Source organism: Electrona antarctica (assembly GCF_951216825.1).
Source record: "Electrona antarctica genome assembly, chromosome: 8".
Taxonomy (NCBI): domain Eukaryota; kingdom Metazoa; phylum Chordata; class Actinopteri; order Myctophiformes; family Myctophidae; genus Electrona; species Electrona antarctica.
This window is the reverse complement of record NC_136789.1, coordinates 43,410,251-43,425,397: the sequence shown is the minus strand read 5'-3', so window position 1 is coordinate 43,425,397 and position 15,147 is coordinate 43,410,251. Positions and strand designations below refer to the sequence as shown.

At 41.5% G+C, this 15,147-nt stretch overlaps 1 protein-coding gene across 5 annotated transcripts in view; it reads left to right on the top strand.

Annotated features, from left to right (window-relative positions):
- Positions 1-15,147, top strand: part of LOC306928397 (roundabout homolog 2-like) — a 232,871-nt gene that overhangs the window by 184,099 nt on the left and 33,625 nt on the right. For all 5 annotated transcript variants that reach the window (XM_079508458.1, XM_079508456.1, XM_079508457.1 and 2 more), the window contains 2 exons: positions 1,876-2,000; positions 10,977-11,148. In XM_079508458.1, coding sequence (XP_079364584.1) covers positions 1,876-2,000; positions 10,977-11,148 — 297 coding nt within the window. The remainder of the gene's footprint in view (positions 1-1,875; positions 2,001-10,976; positions 11,149-15,147) is intronic.

Below are 15,147 nucleotides of genomic sequence, written 5' to 3'. Positions count from 1 at the left end.
GGGGGGTCGCCAAATTATTTTAGGTGGTCCCCAAATTATTTTCAAAATAAATAAATAAAAATGAATTTTTTTTTTCACGATTTTTTAAAAATAGCAGACCTACAAGCTCGTAGCGCGCCACTCGGTGGCGCGCTATGAGCTTGTAGAATGTAGCCATAACCTAACCAGGTCACATGCAAGTTTATGGCCTATGTGGGAGGGGGATTCTTAAACCGTTCCTCTCAAATTACCACTCAATTTGAAACAGTCATAACCCTTGAAGTGCTCTGTAGTACACTCACTTATGTTGATTACGTCTTGTGTGTTAGTGCCTAATGATAGTGATATATTTCATATGGTTTGTGTGACAAATTTGTCATTTGTGGCAAATATGTCTTAGCCCAAATATTTTCCTACTCTGAATGTTCAGGCGTCAAAGAGTTGCTTTGTGTTTCCTAAGGTCAATTGGCTGTGACACTTTATCCAAACATGATCAAAGGTGTGAATGTGTTGATTGTGATTGTTGTGAAGCATCACAGTTCATGGATCACTGCTCACCTTACCGCCCTCCTCCTCCAATTGCTGTTGCCAAGGCAATGCATACTTTAAGGAGCACTTCACCCATTTTCAACCTTATATTCCTATAATTGGCCTCATTATAATATGGCACACTTTCACGTCTATTCTCTCTGTGTGTCATTGGTAGGCCATCATCGATGGGGATTATATGCTAATAGTGATGTTTTTTTGCATTCATAAAAATCACACCCGTGTGAAGTGAGGGGCGCTCTTATCATCATACATCATCACGCCGGCCAATCACAATTTGCGTCCTCTCTTTTCCGTCTTCACTTTTCTGTCCTCACTTTTTTATCCTCAATACGTACTTTATTCAGCCAATCAAATCATCGCTATGGGGTATCACAAACACACAAAGCTGGGCATAGAGGGGCTAGCGTCTCTCAAAAATGAACTGTCCACACCCCTACTCTGAGACACGAGTGAATAGTCATCTTATAATGAGCATTAGTGATGATGACCAATTATATAAAGATGGGTCAAAAATGGGTGAAGTGGTCCTTCAAGCCCAATGCTGTCGCCTCTCTCCTGCCCCACTAACAACCCAACACCGCCTCATTCATTTCTGATTTCCATGTCTTTGCTTTTTCTGTCCCTCTATTCTACTCTCCTCCTGTGTTGTGTCTATCTCACCCAAACCATTGTTCTGTCATCAGCTCGGCCTGTTGGTAAGTAAGAGCTGATCCCATGGTGCATGCCTTGCTCACAGATTGTTACTGATGGCACATGCGTGCGCGCACACACACACATGCACGCGCACGCACCCACACACAAATTAAGAATGAATGAACATTACACACACATGTTCATCCCACTAATATTGACGTTGTACATCAAACATCCTCCCTTCCCACCTTGGTAGCTTTGCGTTGCAGCAGTGGTTGAAGCATTCCTGTTCGTTCAACATGATCCAGACATATTTGATCCAGACATAGTCGATAATGTGCAAAGACCCCAATAGATGCTGAGTGTTTCAGAGCCCTGCTAATTAGTTGATCTCATTCATTCAGCTGGATGAATGTCTTGCGAATGAATAGATCGCACAGTAAATTAATAGACTTGACGTGATGCATGACGCCTTTAGTTTGTAGCTCAGAGTTTATTAGTTATAGCTTTCCTTGTGAAATGCCACGATAAAGTGTTGTATGTAGATGGGCTGTTGTTGTATTATGTAATGCCTGATTTATTCTTAGTTGTGCTGAAAATAGTGGATCCACAAGCTCTTTTGAGATTGTTATGTAAGCTATTTTCATTGTGCGACATCAATGTGCAACTAATCATCATTTATAATCATAATCATTTTACTTTTGACCTCAGAGGCACCCCAGTTTGTGGTGCGACCACGTGACCAGATCGTGGCCCAGGGCCGTACAGCCTCCTTTCCATGTGAGACCAAGGGCAAACCCCAACCTACTGTCTTCTGGCAAAGAGAAGGCAGTCAGGTAAGAACATTTGTTGTGTGTGTGTGTGTGTGCGTGCGTGCGCGGATAGATACCGAGAACCTGTGCCAATTGCCAATTTGGTGCCTATTCCTGATTGGTCAGAACCAAAAATCCAATAAGCTCCTGGACAAACAATGCTGCTGTCTGTATTTGACAATCAAATCATTCTAACATCAGATGTTAGAATGCTGGCCACTCGGGTGTGTTAATCTAAAGAACACTGTACAATTTAGGCTTTTAGCAGACGCTCTTAATCCAGAGCGATTTACAGTAAGCAAGAACAAAACATGCTAATACATCAAATACATACAATTAGTCATCAAGAATCATACATAAGCTAAGAACCTAACAGTGGAATATCTATATGATGAAACTATGCATATAGAGTGCTACAGTATGTCTACAAAACTGCTATCTAAATTACATAAGTTGAGCCTTTGCATATGCCTGTAAGGTTGTCGAGGCTAGGGCAAGTGTTACGGCATGTGCTACGAGCTAAGATGGAGTCTGAAGAGGTGGGTTTTCAGACTACGGCGGAAGATTGGGAGTGTGTCTGCCCTTTCTCGACCCCACCTCTCCCTGTGTTTTATGATCCAAGATGGCCGCAGCACCAGGAGTGGGTGGGGTCGACATATGACCTTACTGGGCTGCATTCAAGACACTTGCCTTGTGTCTGACACCTGACTTGTGTCTGAACACAGCTTTGATGTATGTGTTCTGCCCCCCTCCCCCATCAAACAAAATGTTTGGTCAAACCATATGGGGTTCCATTGGAAATGCATTGGAGTGGCCATTAAACACAGACACAAGACAAATGCAAGACAGGTGTCTTGAATTTGTGAACGCAGCCCAGTAAGGCCACCCCCTCCTGGTGCTGCGGCCATCTTGGATCCTAAAACACAGGGAGAGGTGGGGCCGAGAAAGGCCCTTATTTCTGATTGTAATGGGAAGTGCATTCCATAGTTTCGGAGCCAGAAGGGAGAAGAGTTTGGGACGTGTGGAGCGTTTTTACTGTACTTGGTTCACGAGTCAAGAACCACACCACTGAGGACGGTTAAGGATGTTTATTATAAATGAATGATTGAAGGAGCAGGGGAGGGGACATAGATTCCGGGAGGGTCGCTGACCCAGGAGTCTTTGGGGAGGAGGTTGTTTGCATTGTCGGCGCGGCAGTCGTGGACAGGTACATTTCAAGATCATTTTAGCAAGTTTCTATTGAATTTCTTTTGTCCATGAAAACCTCTGCAACCGCATTCGATTCACTTGCTCTGTCCCTCCTGACACTGTTCATTCACATTTCACATCTACCTATATCTACAGCTACAGACAAGTACATTGTCTATCCCATAACCTGGAGAGACAGGCTGTCTCTGTGTGTCAGTTGATTGATGGTCTATATCCCATAAGCCGGAGGGACTGGCATGGTGAAATTCATAGACATATATACATAGACGCCCCTTCCGGCTCTGAGGCGTGTGTCAAAATTGAAGGCACTATTTTCCCGACATTCCTTGCGAAGAATAGCGGAAGCAAAACGGAAGCTTGTCAAGCTTCCGCGTGCGTAACATAAGTCCCGGAAAAGACGCGCTGTGATTGGCCAGTAGTCACTTGAGTGACAGCGAGAGACATGGAGGATTCACATGAGTGACGTCACTCGGGCAGCGACGCAGTCGCCTTCAGCAAATGCCTTCAGCACTTCTAAATAAGAAAGCTGCGGAGAACTGTTGCTTTGTGTTCACTCTTTTAATGTTTTCTGTTAGTAATCTAATCCCCCCTGGCTCTGATGTTGTATTGTTAATAACTTTGTTGTTTGTGTTTGTTTGTCTTGTTTTGTAATGTATATTGTCATGACTGTTATAAAGATTTGTTAAAAAAAAAAAAAGCCTTCAGCACTGCACTTCCGCCTTCATTGGGATACACGTCGCTCCAATGAACTGCAGCGGCAAATGAGGCGTCTATGTATATATGTCTATGGTGAAATTGGCTAGTTAATAGTTTAGATCCCATAAGCCAGAGGGACAATCGCATTGTAATTGGCTAGCACAACTGCTGGGGTGTACAGTATCGTGGTGCAGACCTGTTGAAAGAGAGAGTGATCTTTGATCTCGCTGGGACACAATCACATGGTTCATGCATCCAGTGTGCTTCATAAACACATATGAACGGGGTTCAACAATGGATTTGTTTTTTGCCCTATGGCAGGCATTACTTAGACATTCTTCTTGTTCAGCACACCACAACAAATTCATAATCAACTGTAAGTTCGTTTTGGAAATATATCATTTTGAATCACAATTGGAAGTCTGTGGGAGTGTTGCAACTACACTGACTGTAGCGGCAATGTCTCTTGATTGGTGCGACTCACTTTAACCAAGGAAATGGAGTCAGCTTGGGAGTTTCTGCGACCAAGATCCCATAGCTCAGAAAGGATGGCCATACATCGTCATCGAAAATCACTACAAGATTTTACAAGACTATTATTTACAATGCAACACTATGTAAGCTAAAGGCTAAACTTGCTATAGGTCAGAAGTGTTGGCTGTGTGCGTGCGTGCCTCTTCAGACATAACTACAGCGCGAACTAAACTAACCCTCTGTTCATTGATTTAATTGAGTTATGAAAGATGGCCAGTGAGCGGACTAAACGGATTGAGCCAAAGGGGCGGCAGAACACGGTTCTGTGCCACAGACTGATAATGAAGCGCTCATCAATCATAAATCTGCACGACTCTGACCAACCAATTCACTTCAGCAGAAACAACATTCATTTGCTGCATTAGAGTCATTAGACAGAATGGGAGCAGACTAATGGCCTTTTCAGCCCATCCGTTTGTCTGCTTGAAGCACTCTGTGGTCTAGGTCAGTGGTTCGCAACCTTTCTGGAGCTCTGGACCACTAGCATATTTCGAATTATCCTCAAGGTCCACCCTACCCCCCTTCCCCCCAACAATATACTGTATATATAGGCCTGTTTAGTCTATAAGAATGCATAAACACAATCACTTGTATTCTTATACTTCTAAATCCTCCAGTTTTCTGAAATAAATATTTTCACGACTTTTCAAAAAATAGCAGACCTACAAGCTCGTAGCGCGCCACTTGGTGGCGCGCTATGAGCTTGTAGATCTGCTATTTTTCAATAGCTAAATTATAACATAATGTATGTAACCACCAAAATGGGTTAATATGATCTTCTATTGTGGACCAAAAATAGAAGCTCTACAGTACAAGCTCAGAATTAGTTGCTCAGGATGTTGAGAGCTTGTACATCTGTTATATTCAGTGCATGACTCTGAGCGCAACAACGTATGTCAAGCCTTTACATTAAGTCTTCAAACTTTTTCTCCACACACTACACCTATTAGTTCAAAGATTGTATTCAGTTGCATGGATATGTGAAATGTTATTTAAACAAATTATTTTCCCATGAACCTCCTGTAATTATGTGTGGAGTCGACATGGGGTGATTCAGGTAATTCTGAATTCTCCACACTGTAATTATGTTCATAACAGTTCATAACATTTAAAAAAAACTTAGTAAGTATAGCACACTTATTCAGTACACTTATTACTGTCTGTGTGGGTTAAAATTGGTACATTTATAGCCTTGTCCAATGTAACAGTATCTGGAGCAAAGCTCTTTCGAATATTTGCAACCCATCATTTGTGCACACACATACATATGCATAGTAAAATATCTCCAATTAATATTGGAACTGTACATAGGAGTATGTTTGACAACTTTAGATTTGTGTTTTTGCTAAACCTCACTTGGTTCAAATGTCATCACATCCCATGAATAAACATAATGTCATATGCCCAGATTGTGTGTGACTGTGCTGTATCTATAGTATCTGGCCCAACATATTTGCAAGTACCATAATCAATCTTTAGTATCCATTCTGTGTAGCCAAATGGTAACTCATGAAGCTCAGTTGGTGTGTTTAACAGACCAGAGAAAGAAATTGTAGTAGAATGGAAAAAGAGAAGCGCAAACAAGTAGAATAAAAGACAGGTGATGCTTTCCTTGTAGGGATTTTTCAGAGATGCTGTGAAAGTACTTAATTTCCTTTGGTCAAAGTAGGTTTTCTCCATTGATTTTGTTTTACCCATGCAGTGGGTGTTTGGCCTTAGAAGAGTGCAGCTGATGGATGGGCGGAACTGTCACACAAAATTATGTATTTATTTTCCTGAATTCATGCAGTCTACCTCGATTCATCTGCAGTCAATGGTTAGAGAGGTTGTGCATGCAAGTACATTATCATCATATGGATGATGATCATGATGATGATAATGATGAGAAGAAGAAAGGAGCTTTTCATTCTTTTTTTTCTCTTTAGGCTTCAAGTTTTTCAAGCTGCGTGACTGGATTGTGGTGTACTGTACAGTACACAGTAAAGTTACAAATGGAGAAATTACGCTCAGAGTTAAATGTGTACGGAGGACTTTACAGTGTATACACTCACTCAGAGTTAAATGTGTACGGAGGACTTTACAGTGTATACACTCACTCAGAGTTAAATGTGTACGGAGGACTTGACAGTGTATACACTCACTCAGAGTTAAATGTGTACTGAGGACTTTACAGTGTATACACTCACTCAGAGTTAAATGTGTACGGAGGACTTTACAGTGTATACACTCCATTTGATCTCATCTGACCTTCACTTTAAGCAGACATTTGGAAGGGCATGTGCTCAACTTAATAACAGCAAAAAATGTTTTACAGACTAAATATGATCAGAATTTAAGGAGAAAATACAGAGCAACTGCAGTTCAGTTCTGCAGGAGAGGAATGAATGAGAGAAACTTTGTTGGCATGAAAAATGCCACTTTCTCCTATGAAGGCAATCAGGCAGATGCTCAGGCAGGTGCTCAGCCACCCGGTTGGCTCATATTATATGCACGACACGTGCCTGACTTCAAACAGTTCAACAGTTTGACTCCTCACGGTGTACAGTACATCTAAATCAGTGGTTCTCAAACTGGGTTCCAGGGACCCTCTGAGTTCTTTGAGGGGGTTCCAAATGGACCCTTTGCAGGTCTGTAACTCTGTTTGAAACAAATGGACCCCTAAGGGTCTATTTTGTGTTATTCTTTACATGATGAAAGTTTGAGAAACACTGATCTAAACTAGAAAGGTCGCAATTTTAAAAAATTGCAAAGTGTGGTTGCCTCAGTCGCTTACATATGCCCCTCCCACTGACATTGCCAGCCAATTACAATGTCGCGTCAACCTTGTGATCATGCGTAAGTAATTCGGAGGGGATTTTCCCCCCATAATCATGTTTTTGCACCATACGGTTACATTTTTGGCATTTGCGGCGCCCCCTATGGATGAAAATGGAATTGCTTTTGGAACTTGGTTGATTGAACCACCCGCAACATGTGATTACAATTTGGGATGGATCGGACATTCTGTTCGTGATTTATGGCATTTTATGTAAAATAGGCCCCTCCTACTATCTTCGGACGACGATTACGGCCGAACGATACGCACTACCAAAATTCTGCAGTTGGTGTTTTAATCGGATAGGTCCGGAGATCATGTGTGCCGATTTTTGTGAGATTTGGACAAAATCTGTAGGAGGAGGAGCCAAAAGTGTGTTTTGGAGAAAATTCAAATTTGCAGGATTTTTTTCCCTGACGAAAATGCAAAAAAATGCAAAAAAACGCAAAGTGGGATGTTATAGCGCCACCATGAGGCCGACTGATGTAATAATTAATTCAATTAATTTTAATAATTATTATGAACCTCCCCTTAGAGTGTTGTAACTGTAGCACTTACGATCTCCAAGAAAAAAATACTTGAATGGGAGTCGTTGCATTTTCCTATTATAAATCAATGTTAAATACATAATTAACTAATAACTTAATATCAATTAAACTATACAACATATCTCTTAACAAAATACAAGCACACCATTCCCGATGAAGCCGGTCAATTTGACATATGGCTTGAGTGTGTGCCGCAAAAACTGTGGGAGGAGTAGTGTGTCAAAGTTTTTTTGTTCAGGTACAGTAAAACACTAGAAAGGTCGCAATTTTAAAAAATTGCAAAGTGTGGTTGCCGCAGTGGCTTACATATGCCCCTCCCACTAATATTGCCAGCCAATTACAATGTCGCGTCACCCCTGCGATCATGCGTAAGTAATTCGGAGGGGAATTATCCCCAAAAATCATGTTTTTGCGACAAACGGTTACATTTCTCGCATTTGCGGCGCCCCCTATGGATGAAAATGGAATTGGAACTTGGTTGATTGAACCACCCGAGACATGTGATTCAAATTTGGGATGGATTGGACATTCCGTTCGTGATTTATGGCATTTTTTGTGATATAGGCCCCTCCTACTAACTTCGGACGACGATTACGGCTGAACGATACGCACTACCAAAATTCTGCCGATGGTGTTTTAACCGGAAAGGTCCAGAGATCATGTGTACCAATTTTTGTGAGATTTGGACAAAATCTGTAGGAGGAGGAGCAAAAAGTGTGTTTTGGAGAAAATTCAAAATGGCGGAAAATCTATCATGACGCAAATGGGCGTGGCCTATATGAGGAGATGCGTCATGACTCAAGGAAATCAGGGAAAAAAATATTTTGATTTTACAACCTACGGTTCAAGAGTTATAAGCCAAAATGTAAAGTGGGCTGTTATAGCGCCACCATGAGGCCGACCGATAACATTATAAGTTGATTAATTTTAGTAATTATTATGAACCTACCCTCCAAGTTTTGTAACTATAGTGCTTACAGTCTCTGAGGAAAAAATACTTGAATGTGACAAAATGCGAAAAATCGCATTTTCCCATTCATGTCATTGGGGAAACTCTATTCACTAATAAATTCATATCAATTAAACTATAGAACATTTCTCTTAAAAAAATACAAGCACATCCTTCCCGATGAAGCCGGTCAATTTGAGATATGGCTCAAGTGCGTACAGTCAAAACTGTGGGAGGAGTAGCACATCAAATAAAAGACTAATCCAGTAAAAAGAAACTAGAAAGGTCGCAATTTAAAAAAATTGCAAAGTGTGGTTGCCGCAGTGGCTTACATATGCCCCTCCCACTGATATTGCCAGCCAATTACAATGTCACGTCACCCCTGCGATCATGTGTAAGTAATTCGGAGGGGATTTATCCCCAAAAAATCATGTTTTTGCGACAAACGGTTACATTTATCGCATTTGCGGCGCCCCCTATGGATGAAAATAGAATTGCTTTTGGTACTTGGTTGATTGAACCACCTGCGACATGTGATTCAAATTTGGGATGGATTGGACATTCCGTTCGTGATTTATGGCATTTTTTGTGATATAGGCCCCTCCTACTAACTTCGGACGACGATTACGGCCGAACGATACGCTTTACCAAAATTCTGCCGATGGTGTTTTAACCGGAAAGGTCCAGAGATCATGTGTACCAATTTTTGTGAGATTTGGACAAAATCTGTAGGAGGAGGAGCAAAAAGTGTGTTTTGGAGAAAATTCAAAATGGCGGAAAATCTATCATGACGCAAATGGGCGTGGCCTATATGAGGAGATGCGTCATGACTCAAGGAAATCAGGGAAAAAATAATTTTGATTTTACAACCTACGGTTCAAGAGTTATAAGCCAAAATGTAAAGTGGGCTGTTATAGCGCCACCATGAGGCCGACCGATAACATTATAAGTTGATTAATTTTAGTAATTATTATGAACCTACCCTCCAAGTTTTGTAACTATAGTGCTTACAGTCTCTGAGGAAAAAATACTTGAATGTGACAAAATGCGAAAAATCGCATTTTCCCATTCATGTCAATGGGGCAATTCTATTCACTAATAAATTCATATCAATTAAACTATACAACATTTCTCTTAAAAAAATACAAGCACATCCTTCCCGATGAAGCCGGTCAATTTGACATATGGGTCAAGTGCGTACAGTTAAAACTGTGGGAGGAGTAGCGTTTAAAAAAAAAGGTTACTCCAGTGGAAAAATAAAGTGTTACAATTGCAATAGTCTGGTTGCCCTGTTAGGGCAACCACACTAATAAAGTGTTACAATTTCAATAGTCTGGTTGCCCTTTAGGGCAACCACACTAATGAGCTGGGCCCTGGGGGGTGTTGAATGGTTTGAGTTATTTTCAGATAACCACACACACCTTTGAAGTATCTCATCCCGGCTCTAAATAAATACTGTACATATACATATATATCCAAATAAAAGTTGTGGTGGGCAAGCGGTGTCTGTGGAGGTTGTGCAGATATGCCCATCACAACATCAGGTGGGACCTGGCAGCCATGATTACAAACTGCAACAGAAACCAGAATGTCCTCCATGTCAGCGCAAATAAATATTGAGCAACAGCTGGGTGGAATATGCCCAAATATGGTGTGTCTGAACAAATATGCTCATGTGCCCCCCCCCCCCCCCCCTTCCATGTGGGAGGGGAGAGCGAGAGGGAGCAAGAGAGAGAGGAGAGAGCCTATTTCTTCCCGTGCAATAACCGGAAAATGCTGGATACCGAAACCTGAACACACTGATTGACAAGACACATTGTCAAATTAATTAATTAAGCACATTTAAAAACAACCAGAGTTGACCAAAGTGCTGTACATCCTGTGAATAAAGCAGCATTAAAATATAACGGACACTAACCAACATTAAAAGGTGAGAGTTAAAATGCATACACTACATACAATGAAAACGACATACAATAACATGAAGAACAGATGATAAAAAGGGAGGGTTGCATGTCGTGGAGAACTGTTTAAAATGGTTCGAATGCCATGAAGAAAGTGTAGTGCGCTCTGTAGTGAGTATTGATTTAAAAGTGTCTAGAGAGAGGGGGCAGCACCATAACCCTGGCAATGCCAGGAAAGCTCATGCATAATCAGTCTACAGTACAGTATCGTGGGAGATGCTGACCTCCAGGAGCAAAATGAGCTACCAAACCATGGAGTTATTTTTGTGTTCTGTGTCTGTATAGGATCTTCTGTTCCCAAACCAGCCAACACAAGAAGACAGCCGTGTGTCTGTATCTGAGAACGGAGAGCTGACCATCATGTCCGTGCAGCGCGCCGACGCAGGCTACTACACCTGCCAAGCCCTCACCGTTGCCGGTAGCATCCTGGCCAAGGCCCAGCTCGAGGTAGCAGATGGTGAGGTCATTTCCCCATGTTGAATGCATACAAATACAACCCATGCAGTAACCAGTGGTGGAAAAAAGTACTGAAATGTTTTATTTACTGTAAGTAAAAGTAACAATACTGCAATGTAGCAATACTCCGTTACAAGTAAAAGTTCGGAATTCAACAAAAGTACTCAATATGCAGAATGTCCCATGTCAAGGTTTCAAATATATAATAAAAACTTTATTTAAACAATGGTACAAGTACAAGCTCACAATGCGTCGCATCACGACACATTGTGAGCTTGTAGATCGGCTATTTTCAAATGACCGAAATGTATAAGGCTTGAAGTGGTTAATGTATGTTTTGTAATAATAATCCAAATCTACAAAGTAACTAGTAGCTAAAGTTTTCAAATAAATGTAGTGGAGTAAAAGTACAATATTTGAACCTGAAATGATGGAGTAGAAGTTAAAGTATTGGAAATACTCAAGTAAAGTACAAATACCTCAAAATTGTACAGTACTTAAGTAAATGTACCATTGCCAGTAACATACAGTACTGTAGTATAACAAAGTTTGAGTCACGCACTGATCAGTGTCTTTATTTGAAAACCTCCCAGGCTAAATGATCACCTCACCACATACAGTATAACCCACATAAACATTTAATTATATTAGGACTGACCAGTGCACTAAGTAATGAATATAGAAATAAAATAATCACAGTTGCAGTTAAGTTAATCATCATTTATCATCATCAACCTTAATTTCACCTCGATAAACCATGGAGAAATGACCCTCATTTACAATGGCATTGAGTTACTAAAACATTAGTTTGTAATGAATCTCATGCGTGGGATGTACTTGCATATATATTTTTTTAAACAAAATAAAGCAATATTGTAAATTAACAAAGATAGAATATAGAAACAGAGTATGGTAAACAAAATCATTAGCACTAGCACAGAGTAAAAACGGTTACAATACAGTTCTATAAGCTCTGAGATCAGGCATTTGAACCGATGTAGCACCAATTTCAGTTGCAACAGGTGTAACATGGAGCATGTGAAATGTTTTAGGTTTACATGAAGAATAATTTACTGATACACACATTACACACGGAAACTGGCCTGGCCTTCAATGCTACAGAGAAGATATACAAAGAGCAGGACACTCTGAAGTCATCCAATATAGAGGGATCTCTATCATCGGTCGATCAACGACCGAGCAGATTCGGTCAGGTCCCGACTGATAGAGCCTGTCGATAGCCGCAGGCTGGGGGGGAGGGGGTTTAAAGCAGTGGTTTCCAAACGTCTTACCCCATGACCCAAAAGAGAAATTGGATGTCTCCCCGGCACCCAAACTAGTGAAAATAGAAGATCTACAAGCTTACAACGAGTCGCTTCATGACACATAAACTTAGATACGTTGAACGATCTTATATCACTGTTTTAAGATTTTTTTTGAAAATGCAAACTACATTCCATTACTTGCAGAAGGAGGAGAGGACACTGGAGCAGCACAGACATTTATAGCCTTTTATTAGGTGCCAGTATACAGAACGACGTTTGGACCTATATGCGGTCTTCATCAGAGTCATGATGACTCTGATGCTGCTCCGTGCTGCTCCAGTGTCCTCTCCTCCTTGTGCAACGTATGTCCTTGTTCCTGTGATGCACCGGACCAGCCGTTCCAGGCTCGTTGGTAGACTCCCTTTGTTACATTGCATTACTGTTAGTGTTTTCTTGCTTAATATAACACATGTTGTTGTCCTCTTGGTATTCAACAGGGTTTCGTAGATACACATGCATGCATCCTTTGTTTGGCCTCAAATGCATCACAGGTTGTTGTTGGTTTGGCTGCCCTGCAGTATACATCTGCACCTGGCAGAGATCTGTGGCTGAGTGCCTTGAAAGCCAAGCAGTCAAATGTCCTCATCCATTTCATTATTCACCTTACTGTGAGATTGTTGAATGTTCTTAAAAACAGTCGTTCTGCCCGTGGATTCCAGGGGGTCCCCAGCTAAATTAAGGCATTAAGCCATTTACCGAGTATTGTGTAATTGGCTGAGGGGCGCAGTGAGGCACAAGAATAAAATAGAGGTAAAATAATTCACTACAAGAACTACTTCTACAAGAAGTTGTAGTTCACAGCTACCAGGAAGCTCCACTTCCATCCTGGCACAGACAGCCTGTTTACTCAGCCATCCATCCAGGCTGTGTTCAACTTCTCCCAAACAAACACATAGAGAAACAAAACTTAACTGTTAGCTCAATCTCATTGTAAGTAAGTCATTCTATAGAAATTCCTAATTTTCTTAAGATTAGGTACTACAATACATCTGCTAAGTATTAGATTATAGTGTGTTTATATTATAATCACGTTTTAATGGAATCAGATAAACTAGCTCTTTTTTTTTGGAATAGTTAATATAGCATCAAAATCAATCTAACCACATTAACCCTATGTACATATCTACGAGCTCCCAAGGCATCGCAATGCTTTTCAAAAAAACGGTTAAATTTCAAAAAAAGGTTACATGTATTTAATATACATGTATGGCTGCCGTTTGTAAATCACTATCTCAAAACTCTCTCTCTCTCTCTCTCTCTCTCTCTGCCTCTCTCTGCCTCTCTCTCTCTCTCTCTCTCTCTCTCTCTCTCTCTCTGTCTCTCTCTCTCTGTCTCTCTCTCTCTCTCTCTGCCTCTCTCTCTCTCTCTCTCTCTCTCTGCCTCTCTCTCTCTCTCTCTCTCTCTGCCTCTCTCTCTCTGTCTCTCTGAGGGAGAGTCACTTTTCCCTCCCCTCTTACTCTGCGAGGACATTGTCAAGACTATAAGCACCGAGGCGCTGCCATTTGTGAAGCCGCAGACGTCTTTCTCTCCATTTACTTCATGGTCTATTCTTGAATTAACATCTGCTCACGTTTTTTTTTTTGGTAATCATTTTCTCTGGAAAGAAGAAAATCCTTCCTTGTGCTTCCACCCAGACAAAGTAGCATGCAAATGTTGCGTGAAGAGCGAGGGAGTGTTGCTGTCGTCCTCGGCTGACATCTGCACCGGAGTGATGCAAACAGGAGCAAATCCTGTGACAGCTGCCCCTGGTCGCCCCAAATTATGCTAATTCCCCAGGCATTGCACAGTGATTACCTCAGTTTTATTCCATAGTCATATAGTACACTATAGCAGTAAAACTTGAAGGGTCTATTTGGTTACATTTGTACACAGATTTGACTGTGTATGACTATGTATGATACTATAATACTGAAATGCATTTGAATGCCTGTCCTCTCTACAGTATCATATGTTGCAGTACTTCTGGGTGTATTCTGAGTGCGGTCGCTTCTACACTGTTCTACTCTTTTGTGTGGAGGAAGGGGTTGCGATAAGAGATAAGAGCAGGGGAATGTGCTGTAAACGCTTGTGTGAGACAGGCCTGATAACAATGGAGAGCAGCAGTGAGGAAATGAGAAAGTGAAGGTATAGGAGGCTACGAGACCACTGGAAACCCGACTCACCCAGCTTGTATTTTTGTCGTCTGATGCGGTCGGCAGACACTTATCTCACAGCCGTAACAGGACAGAGGCTGTTTGTGGGATCACCCAGCATGCATTACAGCAAGTGCTCTGCCTGTTTAGCTTTCTAATTCAATGTTAAGGGTGGAGGGGGTTATGGGGAGGGATGCCAAGAACGAGATGGAGTAACCATGAGCCAGAAGAAGACGACGGAGGAGGGGCAGCAATATGTTTAAAGGTGTTGCAAAGACGGTACTGTAATTAGCGCCACGGGCAAACCATTGTTAATAATACCCACCTAGTAATTACAGCTCAGAGGTGCAATGCAGTGCAGTGAACACAGTGCTCTTCCCAGGAAATGGCTCTATGGAACTATGGTTCTCACAACAGATCCATCACTGCTCCAATTCAAACACACTTGGTCTGCAATTACTCATTATCACCAACACTTGGAGGCAGCGTTTTCTACGTTGACACCTTGGCACCCAAATTACAACGGTATCACACTATCCGAAA